General features: G+C 40.0%; 1 protein-coding gene across 3 annotated transcripts in view; it reads left to right on the top strand.

Moving 5' to 3' along the window:
- Window positions 1-16,274, top strand: part of LOC125458885 (transcription factor Dp-1-like) — a 56,034-nt gene that overhangs the window by 27,121 nt on the left and 12,639 nt on the right. For all 3 annotated transcript variants that reach the window (XM_048544685.2, XM_048544683.2, XM_048544684.2), the window contains one exon: window positions 10,817-10,982. In XM_048544685.2, the coding sequence (XP_048400642.1) occupies window positions 10,817-10,982 (166 nt within the window). The remainder of the gene's footprint in view (window positions 1-10,816; window positions 10,983-16,274) is intronic.

Raw genomic sequence — 16,274 nt, 5'->3', positions numbered from 1 at the left:
GCTTATGATTGAAGAACTGGCTTTGGGAAATGGGGCAAGGGATGCCAACCTGAAATTAACCAATGGCCCCATTTTGTTATAGCTAATTGCTTGCCATGGGACACATATAAATAAAGCTAGAATGTTGAAGGCAACATGCTGAATTTGTTTGGGCCGAATTTACAGTGTAATTTTTTAATTCATTAATGGGATGAGGGTGCTGCTAGTTAGGCAACATTTATTGACATCCCTAATTGCCCAGAGGGCAGTTCAGAGTCAGCCACATTGCTGTGGGTCTGGAGTCACAACAAGGCCAGACCAGGTAAGGGTGGCAGTTGCCTTCCCTAAAGGACATTAGTGAACCAGATGGGCTTTTCCTGACAATCAATATTAGATTCTTAATTCCACTACCTGCCGTGGCAAGATTCGAACCCAGGTCCCCAGAATGTTATCTGGGCCTCTGGATTAACAGTCCAGCGATAATACAGTGAGGCCATCGCCTCTTCAATGTGAAGCACAATGAATTTGTGGAAATCCATTAGAAATAGTTAGATTTGGTAGAAGTGGAAAGATGATGAGATGAATGATAAATGCAACTGATTTCTTTAATCTCCACCATGAAGGAAGAATGTTTTTTTTCTGCAAGTTGAGTTTTTTTTTAAAAATCCATCACGTTGCAGCTTGTAAGTCATACAGATATTTTAAAGATATTGAGTGAGCAAAATGCACTTTGTCATTAAGTTCAAAAGATCAGAAATTGAGACCTGTCTCTAGGTTACTTCTAAATCATACGTTGACCAAAAATTTTAGTACGGTGAACCCAGGCCCCCTGGCTAAGAGGTAGTGACAAACACCTCACCCCAAGTTCCTCATGATAGATATTTTCTCATCACTCCATTCAAAGATGCTATTGCATAACTCTGGAGGAGGTGATAGTTGAAGCAGGGCCTTCTGTCTCTGAGATCGGGACACTACCACTGCAGTATAACTGCCCAGTTCCTCTTAGTATCATCTTTACCTCAACTGCCTTTAGCTCTATCTATTAATGACCTTCCCTCCATCATAAGGTCAGAAGTAGTTAATTCTATTCACTGCTTCTCAGCTAATAAAGTTGTCCATGCCTACATGCAGGTATTATGATCCCAGCTGATAGTCATACTGGACAAGTCAGAAGTCAAGGTGAAACCTAACATGAAAGACCATAGGTTTTATTTTTGCTATTTGTTTACCTTGGTGATCACCCACTGAATATATTTATAAGAAGTAACCAATGTGCTTTGAACAAAAGAGGTTCAAAGTTTATTACAAAAGAAAAGCAACAAACTATTTAAAACAGTTATCAGAAGTAAAGATTCAACCCTTTCACCCTATTGCACATATGAAGCCCCAGTGAGGATTCATCTTTAACTTTCCTTATTCAGTTGATACAGCTGGAAGTTGTTTCTAGAGCTTGCTTTCTTACTGAATTATAGACACTTTCAGAGCAAACACTTGGCTTTTCCATGCCTCCACTATTTTCAGTTTCTCGAGTTTTTGATCTGTACTACTCTGAACATTTTTTTGGATATTGCTATACGAATGGCACCTTTTTTGCTCTGACTGAACCTGTCTGACCATCTGGATGATTCTGCCGTTGAGTGTGCACTGCTGTAAGTAGCAATGGCAGGTTTTATTTTGTCTTCTGCCCTAGTTACTACTAATGAACTGAACTATTCACCTCAAGGATTTTAAAGATGTATGGAATGCGAACTTCAGACAACCCATCACCATGCTTAGAATCAAAACTAAAACTATCTCCTCCATTCTTCAGTGCAATAAAAAAGTACAAATCAAATTTAAAGTGATACCATTGTCCTGTGTATTTTAGAACCCAAGTTTCCTAATATATCATGTGCCTTCATCACACAGCAAGGTCTGGACAACATCTGAGCTGGACTGAAAAGTATCATTTTATGCTGCGCAAGTGGCAAGCAGTTAATCCCACTCTGAGGAAGGGTCATTTAACTCGAAAGATTAACTCTGTTTTCTCTCCACAGATGCTGCCAGACCTGCTGAGCTTTTCCACCAATCTGCTTTTGTTTCTAATTTATGGCATCCACAGTTCTTTTGATTGTTGGACAATTTAATCCAATTTGAGAGAATCTTAACCATTTTATTTTGATATCCAGTGACTTTACCAGTGCTGAATCCTTCATCAGGATCCTACAGGTTACCATTGACCGTAACCTTACGTGGGCCAGCTACATGAATAGAATGTCTACAAAAACACAGGGCAAAGTCTGAATTTTGCCTTGAGTAATTCACTTCCAAGTGTTCCAAAGCCTAACCGCCATTTAAACAGCACGTCAAGAATATGATGGAATGCTCTATGCTTGCCTAAATGAGTAACAATCAAGACGATAGTCAGTTGCAGGATAATACAGTATTTTTTATACCAAACTCTAAGCTGCCCACCACCTGCTCAGTGGTAGCTGCACCACCACTGTCATCAACAAGGGAAATTGCAGCAACTAACCAAATCTTCTTTGGCATCTTACAAACCTGTACTGTCAGATAGAAGAACAAGAGCAGCAGAAACATGAAAACACCACTTGCTAGTTTCTCTCAACCTCATGCTATTCTGAATTAAGAATATACTGTTGCTATCTCACTGTGACTGGGTAGAACTCCTTTCCAAACAAGACTTGTGGATGAACATACATTTTATCAGCTGTGTAAATAGTCATATAGCATAGAAACAGACCCTTTGGTCCACCCAGTCCATGCTGACCGTGTCCCCAATCGCAACTACTCCCAACTGTCTATATTTGGTCCATTTCTTTCCTATTTGTGTACCTATCTAAATGCCTAATAAATGTTGTAACTGTACCTGTATCCACCATTTACTCTGGCAGTTCATTCCGCACATGGAGTGGTTCGTGTTTCTAAAGGAAAGAAGTTGCCCTTCATGTCGTTCTTAAATCTTTCCCTTTTCACTTTTAAAAATATGCCCTCTAGTTTTGAACGCTCCCACCTTTGGGGAAAAGACCTTTTACTATTCACCTTAAATAAGTCCCAGCCCTATTTTCATAACTCAAATCCTCCTTTCTGAACAACATCCTGGTAAATCTTGTTTAGACCCTTTCCAGTTTATTAATATCCTTCCTATAACAAGGCAACCAAAACTGTGCACACTACACCAGAGAGGACTCACCAACATTCTGACCAACCTCAAGATGATGTCCCAACTCCTATATTCAAAGGTCTTGAGCAATGAAGGCAAGCATGCTAAATACCTTCATAACCACCCTGTATGCCTGTGTTGCAAGTTTCAACACTGCCCAGGGCCCTACCATTAACTGTATAAGCCCTGCCCTTGTTTATTTACCAAAATGCAATAACCTGCATTTATCTAAATTAAACTTGCTCTGCTACTCAGCCCATTGATCCAATTCATCAGGATCTCTTTGTAATCTTAGATAACCTTTTTCATTCCACTATACTGCCAATTTTGAGGTCATCTGCAAACTTACTAACCATGCCTCCTATATTCGCATCCAAATTATTCATTCAAATGACAAACAGAAGTGAATCCAATACCAAACCCTGCTGGTCACAGGCCTCCCCAGTCCAAAAAACAATCCTCCACCACCACCCTCTGTCTTCTACCATAGAGCCAATTTTGTATCCATTTGGCAAGCTCACCCAGAATCCCATGTGACCTAATTTTACTAATTAGTCTACCATGCAGAACCTTGTCAAAGGCTTTACTTAAGTCCAAGTAAACAACATCTACTGCTCGACCTTCATCAGTCCTTTTGGTTACTTACTGAAAAAACTCAATTTTTTGAGACACAATTCCCTTCGCTCAAAACCATGCTGATTATCCCTAATGATTTAGACATGAGAAGTTGTTGGCGGATAGGATCAGGGTAAACCCTAAGGCTTTCTATAGGTATTTAAGGAATAAAAGAATGACGAAAGTAAGATTAGGCCCAATCAAGGATAGTAGTGGTAAGTTGTGTGTGGAGTCAGATGAGATAGGGGAAGCGCTAAATGAATATTTTTCAACAGTATTCACTCTAGAAAACGACAATGTTGTCGAGGAGAATACTGAGATACAGGCTACTAGACTAGGTGGGATTGAGGTTCACAAGGAAAAGGTATTAGAAATCCTTCAGAAGGTGAAGATAGATAAGTCCCCTGGGCCGGATGGGATTTATCCTCGAATCCTCTGGGAAGTCAGGGAGGAGATTGCTGAGCCTTTGGCATTGATCTTTAACTCGTCATTGTCTATAGGAGTAGTGCCAGATGACTGGAGGATAGCAAATGTGGTTCCCCTGTTCAAGAAGGGGAGTAGAGACAATCCTGGTAATTATAGACCAGTGAGCCCTACCTCAGTTGTTGGTAAAGTGTTGGAAAAGGTTATAAGGGATAGGATTTATAATCATCGAGAAAAGAATAAATTGATTAGGGATAGTCAGCACGGTTTTGTGAAGGGATGGTCGTGCCTCACAAACCTTATTGAGTTCTTTGAGAAGGTGACCAAACAGGTAGATGAGAGTAAACCAGTTGTGGTGTATATGGATTTCAGCAAGGCATTCGATAAGGTTCCCCACAATAGGCTATTGTACAAAATGCGGAGGAATGGAATTGTGGGAGATATAGCAGTTTGGATTGGAAATTGGCTTGCTGAAAGAAGACAGAGGGTGGTAGTTGATGGGAAATGTTCATCCTGGAGATCAGTTACTAGTGGTATACCGCAAGGGTCGATGTTGGGTCCACTGCTGTTTGTCATTTTTATAAATGACCTAGATGAGGGTGTAGAAGGATGGGTTAGTAAATTTGCAGACGACACTAAGGTCGGTGGAGTTGTGGATAGTGACGAACGATGCAGTAGGTTGCAGAGAGACATAGATAAGCTACAGAGCTGGGCTGAGAGGTGGCAAATGGAGTTTAATGCAGACAAGTGTGAGGTGATGCACTTTGGTAGGAGTAACCGGAAGGCAAAATACAGGGCTAATGGTAAGATTTTTAGTAGTGTAGATGAGCAGAGAGATCTCGGTGTCCATGTACACAGATCCTTGAAAGTTGCCACCCAGGTTGACAGGGCTGTTAAGAAGGCATACAGTGTTTTAGTTTTTATTAATAGAGGGATCGCGTTCCGGAACCAAGAGGTTATGGTGAAACTGTACAAAACTCTGGTGCGGCCGCAGTTGGAGTATTGTGTACAGTTCTGGTCACCGCATTATAAGAAGGATGTGGAAGCTTTGGAAAGGGTGCAGAGGAGATTTACTAGGATGTTGCCTGGTAGGGAGGGAAGGTCTTACGAGGAAAGGCTGAGGGACTTGAGGCTGTTTTCATTAGAGAGAAGAAGGTTGAGCGGTGCCTTAATTGAAACATATAAAATAATCAGAGGATTAGATAGGGTGGATAGGGAGAGCCTTTTTCCTATGATGGTGACGGCTAGCACGAGGGGGCATAGCTTTAAATTGAGGGGTGAAAGATATAGGACAGATGTCAGGTAGTTTCTTCACTCAGAATAGTAAGGGAATGGAACGCTTTGCCTGCAACGGTAGTAGATTCGCCAACTTTAGGTACATTTAAGTCATTGGACAAGCATATGGACATACATGGAATAGAGTAGGTTAGATGGGCTTGAGATCGGTATGACAGGTCTGCACAACATCGAGGGCCGAAGGGCCTGTACTGTGCTGTAATGTTCTATGTTCTGAGGCAACCAGTTATCCTTATTCAAGGTCAAGTGAGGATGAGCAATAAATAACTCAGTTTACCATTGATGTTCCTATCCTGAAAACAAATATTCAAAAACAGGATGAATTTCATTCAGTGAAGTTGCAATGAATGACTCCAAATCTGATAATGCGGAACTCCAGTTTGTGCCAAAGCTGTCAATCATTCTAGTCGGCACAATAGCAAGTTCATTGGCATAGTGCCTGTGAGGAGTCAGAAAGTGATAATTCAAGATTAGCTGAATTTGTGTAAACTTGTCATGTTGCTGCGCTGACAAATCTGCAAAGTTAAACCACTCAAGCACTAAATTATAAAGTTTTGAGGACAAACCATTGTTTGATATTTGAGACTTTACTGTGAAAGAATGTTTAAAACCTGCAAATATAGCTGAACCTGGTATGAAGGCTGATGATATTGTTGAGCGAGGAGCAGATGAAAGATAGAGTAACTGTAAAACTTTGGCATTAAGCAAACAGCAGGCATTGCAAAGGGTTGCGAGATTCCACTATAGAATAAATCATTCCAGAATACAAGATGAACATCTCGGCACACTTAGTCAGGTTTGTAATCTGTCAGGCAAGGCAAAGAATGAGAATAGCTCTCTATCCTCATGTTGAAGAAGTTATTCTAATATAGATGAACTTGGCTGGAGCAGAGAACATGCCCAACTCCAATTCAATCCAGCTGGGAAGGGGAGTAGTTATGGCAAACCACAGGGCATGAAGGATTGCAGTAATAAATGGTGGACTGCATCACACTTTTCTGAAGACTGTACTAAACAGAAGAAAATTAGTGAGCTTCTCCAATGCCTTTTACAAAATCAGAATATGCAAAGAGTGGTAAACATTGAATAAAAGGCATTATTGCACAAAGTGCATTTGTAGGCAACTCGAGGATACAGGTGGGCCTCTTCGGCTGTCTCAGGGCTGAAATGAGCCAATCTGCTAAGGTTTCACACATCAGGATTTTACCATTTTTTGGCTTTGAACTCCAGTGCTGCCTAAATCTTAGAATCCCTACACTGTGGAAACAGGCCATTTGACCCATCAAGTCTACACTGATCTGAAGAGCATCCCGCAATGACTCATTACCCCTACCCAATTGTTGTAACTCTGCATTTCCCGTGGCGAATCCACCTAGCCTGCACATCCCTAGACCCTATGGGCAATTTAACATGGCTGATCCACATCACCCAGACTGGGAGAGGAAACTGGAATATCCTGAAGAAATCCAGATAAATGTATGAGAACAGAGATAACACACTGTGGAGCTGGAGGAACACAGCAGACCAGGCAGCATCAGAGGACAGGAAAGGTGATATGTTTGGTCGGGAAACTCTTCTTCTGAAACCACTTCTGAAGAAGGGTCCCGACCCAAAATGTCAACTTTCCAGCTCCTCTGATGCTCCTGGCCTGCTGTGTTCCTCCAGCTCTACACTATTATCTCTGACTCCAGCATCTGCACTCTTGCTATCTCCAAATGTATGAGAACAGTCTTGTTTGTTCTAGTTGAGTCTTATTTCAGAGCCAAATTACTTGCCTGTAAATGCTGACTCCCTTTGTCCCCATTTGGTATAAATGTGCTTACTTTTAACAGAGTTTCCAATCTTAATCTTTGAGACTTCTGCTAAGGACATTAAGACGTGGGCTTGTTCCAAGTTAAGCTGATACTGTACTATTTTTATTCTGCACTCAACCATGTCCTAACTGAATTGATAGCATAGATACAGCCAGTGATGGTTACAACTTACTCATTAGCTGTAGTGTTTGTGACAAGGACAATGGATATCTGCTCAGACTCTGGCATCTTCTTATACTATTTTGAGCACCGGTTTGTGAAGATTTGAATGCCTCCATGGATTAATGATGGAACAGGTTGGCGTTCTGCACAAAACAGGGGAAACGTTATTTGGTTGAATGACATTGATGATTTTGCTACATCAAGTTTGTGTACTTGCTGTTTCCTTTGGAATTTGCAAAGCAAAGCGACTGTATTTCAATAATTGATTTAATCATAGTGTTTGTATCATTTCCACTTAGCAATGTGTTCACCCAGCTTGAATACTATTACTAATACTTGAAACTTGTAACGGAAGGGGAGCTTGGTACCCTTACAGAAGAGTAGTCAATCAGATGCATGGTCAAGATTTTTTTGATTGACTTTAACTTTGTGGCTTTTAGACTATTCCTACTTTTGGCGACCTAGCAGCCTATTGTCAAATCGCAAAATTATCTGTCTCCCAACTACTTTTCAGTTTTCTGTTTGCAGGCTAGACAGAATTTAGCTGTTCAGCAGCCTAGCAACAAGTTGACTCTTCTTTCACTCACTTAAGCTACAAAAAAATTTTAATTGGGAACAGGACCCTTCCCACTCCCCCGATTGAGTGGTGGGAACTTTCCACATATGTACAGGCCATTAAGGTAATTTGGAACCATAGCTGTAAATAAAAGACAAATTGTGAATTCATCAAATGGGAACCATGCATATGCAGAAATGAAGGAGGTGTCCCCCGATTGTTGTGTATTTTCAAGTTCTGTAAAAACTTTGCATGAATGCTTCGGTATGAGGGTATAATTTTTAGCACAACCACTGACTGTTTTCAGACTCTTATTTCCCTTGCATTTTGGTTGCTAATTTACAATGAAGAGTGATCTGGGCCTGATGTAGCTTTGTACAGAAAAGCAATTGAGTGATGTTTATCATTTGAAATACCATTTATGACCATTACTTGGAAACAACATATTTCAAGGTGGGGGATCTGACATTAACAATTGTGGACCTCTAACTTTGATGTTTGTAAACTGGCTCATCCTTCTCAAATTAAATATTTAACATGGTTGGCCAAACCGTTCTCTTACGTCTCTTCTCCATCATTCAGCTCATTAAAGTCACAGACAGAAGATAATCTGAAATGAAATCAGATACTTCTGGAAATATTCAGGCACTCTATTCACATCTGTGGTGGGAGGAGTGATCATTAATGTTTCTGACCAATGACCTTTAATCAGAATCACTCAATTGGGAAGGCATTGATCTGAAACGTTAACTTTGTTTCTGTCTCCACAGAACCTGCTAGACCTGCTGAGAATTATCTTGGCTTTCTTCCCCACTTATGCACACATACCTCATCCACACACATCTATCCATGGTAGCCTCTTTTATATCTGATCTGTGTGCTGACAGGTTGCCAAAATTTGAAAGACCAGTGGTAAGTTCTGTGTGAACACTGACATCTGTCACTTTCAATACCTTCGTTGATGCCTCCTACGTTTGATCTGTTATGCCACTTGTCTGACACACAGAACTAAAGGAGTATGAATTGCCTTCCTGCCAAATTGTTGGAAGTCCAAAAATGTTGTCTTCAGCCCTGACAGAAACTTTGTTCCTTAACCATTAGTGCGATCTATCTGCTTGGTCACCGTCTGAAATTGAAACAGGCTGTTCACAAATTCAAGCCAGAATGGAGCTTCCTACCCCAAAATCTGCTCCATCACCACTGCCTCCTTCCAAATCTGTTACTTCACCTGTCTTCAATTTTGTTACTTTATTTTCTTCTTGTAACTACCCATGTGATTGTTATCCATTTCAAGGTTGGCCAGGTCAGGTCCTTGTCTTCATCTTCCGTAAATGTGAGTTTATCCTAAACAACAGTCCCATTCAGTCATTATTGCTGAGTAGTATCGGTAACTGTGCCTGTAATTCTCAGTTTTAAAATTATCATACTTTTCTCTGCAATATTGCCTTAGCACTGTAATCTGCAGCAATTACTAATATAAATGACACTGAGAGACTTCAGGGCAAATAATAAGAAAGCCTTGCTGTGATTACACGAGGCTTTAATGAAAATCACATCTGGAGTATTGAGTACAGTTTGATCTGCGCGTGAAGGCTGAGTGTTGGCTTTTGTGGATTTGTGACCTTACGTACCTAATGCTGATGGTCATCATTTGTAAGGCATTTTCAAATAGTTTCTTAAGTTTAAGAAGCTGCCTGTTAAATGTTGTACCTTAGTTAATGAGACCAAAAAGATAGACAACTCTTGAAAATTGAGAATATTCACTAATACGAGAGAATGAATGGGATTTTTTTTACTAATCTTAAGTGAAGGCAGCATCCTTCTCACTACCCAAAGTGTTGGAGCACTCTCCCAGGCTTTTCCCTTTCATCTGAAGGAGACCACTTTCTGGTGAGCACTGCCAATTGACTAGGCATTCTCTCTGAGCACTTGTAACTATGCCTTGTTTTGGGGGCTTGCAACCTATGCTGCGTAAATCACTTGTCTGTATCCTTTTTAGCAAATGAGCATGGGATACCTAATCACAATGCCGTAAGTCAGTGTTCATTATTCTGAGAAAATTCTCTGAATCGTTTGAGGCACCAGGCATCGGTAGCCTGGTAGCTTTTTGTAAAGTGTAATTAGTGTTTTTCTTTTTTAGCTATTTGTTTATTTTTGAGAAGGGAAGTAACTGGCGTAGCAGCCATTATATGAGGATTCCTGCCATACTGGAAATCCTAGAAATATTTGCTTCACTTGTAAAGGGACCCTAATTGCCAACATATGTTTGCTTTGGAAGGAAGCACAGCAAAGCTCTATTAGATTGACTCATGAGTGAAAAAATTGCGTTGTAATAAACAATTTAGAGTGGGCCTATGCTCTGAGGTTTCAAAAAGTGAGAAACCATTTCATTCGGAAAAATGATATACGTTTGAGATGGCTTTGCAGAGTATATGTTACGTGGCATAATCGTGTTTGTTCTTAAATGTTTTTGTGTAATTTTCTCCATTTCTAAGCCCTCCCAAGAGTCTACAATCTTTTGCATTCTTTATTCCACTTTCAGTACCAAGACCCTTTGAACACCCTCCTTTAAACTGCTGTACCTTCCTTGTACTCCTTTGAGACACTTCTTAATACCTGTTCTGCTGACCAGGTTTTCTGTTACCTGCCTTTTTTGTGGTTTGGTGTCAAATTTTGCTTGATATTGCTGTCGTGAAGCTCCTTGACACTTTTACATTTCACTTTTAAATATAGGAAAATGAAAATTGACCTCTAAATTTCTTAACTATTTATTACACAGTTTTAAAACAAAAACCTTTTACTTTTCAGTAAAAGGAATAAAAAGGGCGAAAAAAACGGCAAAGGACTGCGACATTTCTCAATGAAGGTCTGTGAAAAGGTGCAGCAGAAAGGAACAACTACCTACAATGAGGTGGCAGATGAGCTCGTGGCAGAATTCAGTAACACCAATAACCAGGAATCTGGCTCTGATGAAGTAAGATAGTTATAATACTTAGAATTTCAAAAGTAGTTGTACTGTTTTTATTCACAAAAACTTTACAAAGCATTGGTATCTTAATAAATCCGGATATTTAAATGGTAGTGATACATTTATGTGGCAGACACTCCACAATGGACAAAATTGTGAAATAAATAAGATGTTCAGTGAAGAATGTCTTGTAAGCATAATATAAAGAACATTTGAATATTGTTCCTCCAACACAATTCTTTTGTTGATTGACAGAGGGAGCAGCAACTGAGGAGAGGTTGGATTTTATTCTTCCATTCTGCAGACTTTGAGCAAGTTGACTTGAGCCCATCAAATTGTGTAGTTAAAGTTTGGTTAACTAAATAGGGAGAAGTGCGGACTACATTGCAATATTGTGGGTAAAACTAAATTGAATCATTACCTGTTGCTGAATTAGGTGTGTAAAAAAGAGCATGAGGTTTAGATTCACAGATGCTGCTTGGACTGAGTATTTCTAGCACAGAAACAAATTGCTTGAAAAGCTCAGCAGGCCTGGCAGCATCTGTGAAGGAGAAAACAGAGTTAATGTTTTGGGTCCAGTGACCCTTCCTCAGCATTTGTTTTTATTTCAGATTTCTAGCATCCACAGTATTTATGTTTTTGTGTTGTTGAGTTCATGTTGATGACTGACGTACAATTCACTGGATGACCTGGCTTAAAAAGCTTTAAGACTTAAAAAGTAGAAGATGTGTAGACAAGGAAAATAGGAAAGCATGATGTACAACAGGAAAGCTGACGTTTCAAAAGGTCCAGATCTGAAATGTCAGCTTTCCTACTTCTCTGATGCTGCCTGGCCTGCTGTGTTCATCCAGCTGTATACGTTGTTATCTCGGACACTAGCGTTGGCAGTTCCTACTGTTTCTATGTATGACGGTGTTCTCTGTGAGAATAGCCTAAGGAATTTAAGGGACTACTGATGGACTGCTGAATTTGACTCTGCAGTAAAGAGTTGAAGGGTAAGGAGCCTAGAAGCAGGTGTGACCGACTGATGCATTCAAACTATGAAATAAATGTTAAAAAAAATGTTGAATTAACTGAGAAAAACAATTTTTTGGATTGGAAATTTGACAGTAAAAGTAGAGTTAAAGTGGGTGGACACGCTTCAATAGAGTACAAAATTGTTTGAAGGTGGAACCGGCTTTCTGCTTATCCAGTCTAATTAAAATATGTGGTCTCCCCGCCCCTGCCAAAAGAAAGAAGAAAATGCTTGTGTTGGTAGGTTTGAACGCGGTAACTCAAGAAATGTTTTTAAAATTGTAACCGTTTAAAGTATATGGCCAACATGTGAAGATGGATAATTCCTTGTTGTTATCTTGAACTAATGGAACTCTGCTGGAAAGAATAGTCAATATCTGTTAATCAGAAGCTCATTTAGAAGTGACGTTGCTGAAAAATGAAGGGAGAGGACTAATGAATTTGATAATGGAGTTAAGGAATAATGAAGTGGAAATTTAAAAATTGAGACAAAGTATTGTCCATGGCGTTTAAAACACTGAAAAAGTTGGTTTTATGTAACTTTGAGAGTAGTGTCCATTTGATGCTTTATTCCTGTCAAAAATTCCATATAGCTGTGTGCGGAAACATGTTGGATATGTTTGAATGTGTTATGCAAATAGCTATTTCACATGGCATTTGAGGTGGATAGACTGATCAACATGGAAATAGTAAAGAGTGGCCTGGACAGTAATGGCCTGTGATGCAGCAATTATATTATAATATGCCTGTGGCTTATCATTTTGGAGGATAATATAGAATCCCGGAATTATTATGATACACACAAGGAGGTCATTCAGTCTATCGTCAGTGCCTGCTTGAATGCCTGAACTGAACCTGCCTTGACCATGTTTCCAGGTAGCGTATTTCATACCCTAAAACATGCTGTGTGGAAAAAGTGTTTTCTCACATCGTCCTTGTTTTATTTACATGTCATTTTAAATCTGTGCCATCTCACTCTTGTGTTTTTTACAAGCTGAAGCAATGTTACCCTATCTAATCTGTCCAGCACATCTTCAGACTCCTGTCCAGATCTGCCTTCTGGCCAGGGAGAGCAGTCTCATATTGCTCAGTCTATCCTCACAGCTGAAGTTTTTCACACTTAGGAACCATTCTAGTAAATTACTGCTACATTCCCTCCATTCCGTTTACATTTTTCGTATAATGTAGTGTACACAATTCAACTATCCCAACCCCATCAGGCAACTCTTGATCATTAATAAAGTGACATAAGGTGTCATCAACAGTGCTGTCATTCCACCTAACCTGCTCACTGGTATCCAGCTTAGATTGTGACAGGGCCTTTCACCTCCTCATGTCGTTGCAGCCTTGGTTCAAACATTGGCAAAAGAACAGAATTTCAGAGCTGATGTGAGAGTGACAGCCTTTGATGTCAAGGCCCCATTTGACCAAGTGTGGCATCAAGGTGCCTCAGTAAAACTACAGTCAGTAGAGATCAGGACACACTGTCCAAATGGTTGGAGTTGTACCTGGCACACAAGAAAATATTTGTGGTTTCTGGAGGTCATTCATCTTGGCTCCAGGACATCTCAGCAGGAGCTCCTCAGGGTAGGTTCTAGGTCCAAACAACTTCAGCTGCTTTATCGATGACCTTGCCTCTATCATAAGGCTAGAAGTGGGATGTGCAAACATTTGCCACATTTAAAAAACATTTGGACAGGGAATTGGATGGGAAATGTTTACAGGGGTATGGCCCAAACACAGGCAAATGGGAACAGTTCAGTTTGGGAAACCTGGTCGGCATGAACAAGTTGGTCAGAAGATCTGCTAACATGTTGTATGATTATCTGACTATAACTGCTCAGATACTGAAGCAGTCCATGTCCAAATGCAGCAAAGCCTGGATATTGTCCAGGGTAGACTAAAAAGTAGCAAATAACATTTGCGCCATGCAAATGCCAGGCAATGGCCATTTCCAATAAGAGAGAATCTAATGGTGTTACCATCACTGAATCCCTCACTATCCATATCCCTGGGGTTACCATTGACCACAAGCTGGATGGGTTTTGCCAAACAATTATAATAGTAACATAAGCAGTTCAAAGGCTAAGAATACTGCAACGAGTAACTCGCCTCCTGACTCCCCAGACACAGTCCACCATCTACAAGGCACAAGTCAGGAGTGTGATGGAATAGTCTCCACTTGCCTGGATTAGTACAGCTCCACCAACACTCAAGAAGCTTGACACCATGCAGGACAAACCAGCCCGCTTAATTGGCACTATATCCACAAACATTCAGTCACTCGACCACTGGCACTCAGCAGCAGTATTTTCCACCTATAGGATGCACTTTGAAATTCACCAACGGTCTTTTAGATAGCACCTTCCAGACTCATGACAACTTCCCTCTAGAAGAACGACGGCAGCAGATAGTTGGGAACTGCACCGCCTGCAAGTTCCCTGCCAAGCCACTCACCATCCTATCTTAGAAATATATTAACATTTCTTCACTCACTGATTCAAAATCCTGGAATTCACTCCCTAAGGGAACAATTGTGACAATATATTTTAAAAGAAATGAGCAAAGTGTGTAACATAAACAGTATTTAACTCTAAACTGAAATCTACCCAATTGTTGAATTGCCTCACCTGGAGGGGTTTATCCGTTACCTTTCAAGCTGTTAAATAGATGATTGGGAATTAAGGTGCTACTCCTGAGTGATCAGAATAGGAGGAAAATATTTCTTAAGTCATTTGTAATCTCATCCTGCCCATTGAGAAAACAAATTGTGATAGTAATGTGCAATATTGAAGCTGGAAGAAAACCTTCTGCAAGGGGACACAAGTTAAGCATATACAGTTAAGACCAAATTAGGAAGACTGTTTCATGATTGTACTTTTTCTCTTGATGGGCACACCTGATGAAAGGGCTACAATCCAAAAGCTTGTGATTTCAAATAAACCCGTTGGGCTATAATGTGGTGTCGTGTGATTTCTGACACTTGAGTCCTACACTAGCACCTCCACCTCATGGTCTAGTGTGGATGATGCATGATTAATTGTTTTCAAGTTTACTATTACCGTATTTAAACCCTTCCACTAGAGGGCTTGTGTGACCTATGTAATAAAAGTTCTCTAGTGGTAAAAATCTGAATTCCTAATATACCCAAGCCTTTTTGTATTATTTGCATTTTCATCTCCATGTATTTCATGTCACTTTGTAAGCCAACAGTTTACATCCTTGAACTTCAATTAGTGGTAATTTTGCTATACCTCTAAACCAAATTAAGGCAGTTGACAGAGTAATATGAGTTTCTCCAACTTCTGTGTTTGAAGGAAAAGTACATTTGGCAGATTTTCAGTTCCTTCCAAGTACAGTTTCGTAATTCATTTTGTGTATACTGTTCCCTGTTGATTTTCTTTTGGGGATTGCTTCACTTTCAAAATTTAGTTCGGTAAGCTTCATCAAATTGATTGAGTATAAGAAAAACAGTGGACCATTCAACTCTTCAAATCTGTTCTGCTGCTCAGTGAGGTTGTGGTTATTTTGTGTCCTGTTTCAACCGACGTTCAATGGCTTCCTATCCTTCATCACCTTTGGCTAACAAAGATCAATCAGTCTTAGAATTGAAATTCTAAATTGAGCTAATATTTGCTGCTTTTTGAAGGAAAGATTGACAAACTTCTACCACTTCTCCAGCTAACCTAACGCTAACTTCAATTCAGTGCCACAAACCTTGTCCTGGACTCCCAGCAATGGAAGTTTTCTCTTTTCAACTACACTATTCAAAAGACATTCTGAAACAAAATGAATTGGTACACTTTCTATCTTGCGTGGAATATAAAGTCCAGTTTATGAAATCTGCTGTTCTACTCATAAATGAACTCTTGGAGCCCTGGTTTCATTTTATTTTGAATCTGCAGTAGGTTACCACGCCAGTAAAGAGCCAGCATTGATCAGTTTGTAGCACCTTCATTTCATGAGGTTTTGGATTCAGATCCTACTCAGAACCTGAACACCAAAATCAAGGTGCAGCTCCACTGTCATACAAAGGAAATGCTGCACTGATGGAAATGCTTTTCAGATAAAACATTAAACTAAGGATATGTTTTCCTCCTGAAATGGCTGTAACAGACCTCTTTAGAGATTTTTCGAAGAGCAGGGGAATTATCCCAGGTATCCTAGCAATGTTTATATATCAGCCAACATCTCAACAAACGGATTATCTGGTCATTATCATGCTGCTGCTTGAAAGGAACTGCTTGTCAAACATTTTCCCACTATGATGCCATTTAGAGGCTT

This window comes from Stegostoma tigrinum, chromosome 15 (genome assembly GCF_030684315.1).
Source record: "Stegostoma tigrinum isolate sSteTig4 chromosome 15, sSteTig4.hap1, whole genome shotgun sequence".
NCBI classification, from domain to species: domain Eukaryota; kingdom Metazoa; phylum Chordata; class Chondrichthyes; order Orectolobiformes; family Stegostomatidae; genus Stegostoma; species Stegostoma tigrinum.
Note: the sequence above shows the minus strand (reverse complement) of the source record. Positions and strands in the feature narration are given on the sequence as shown.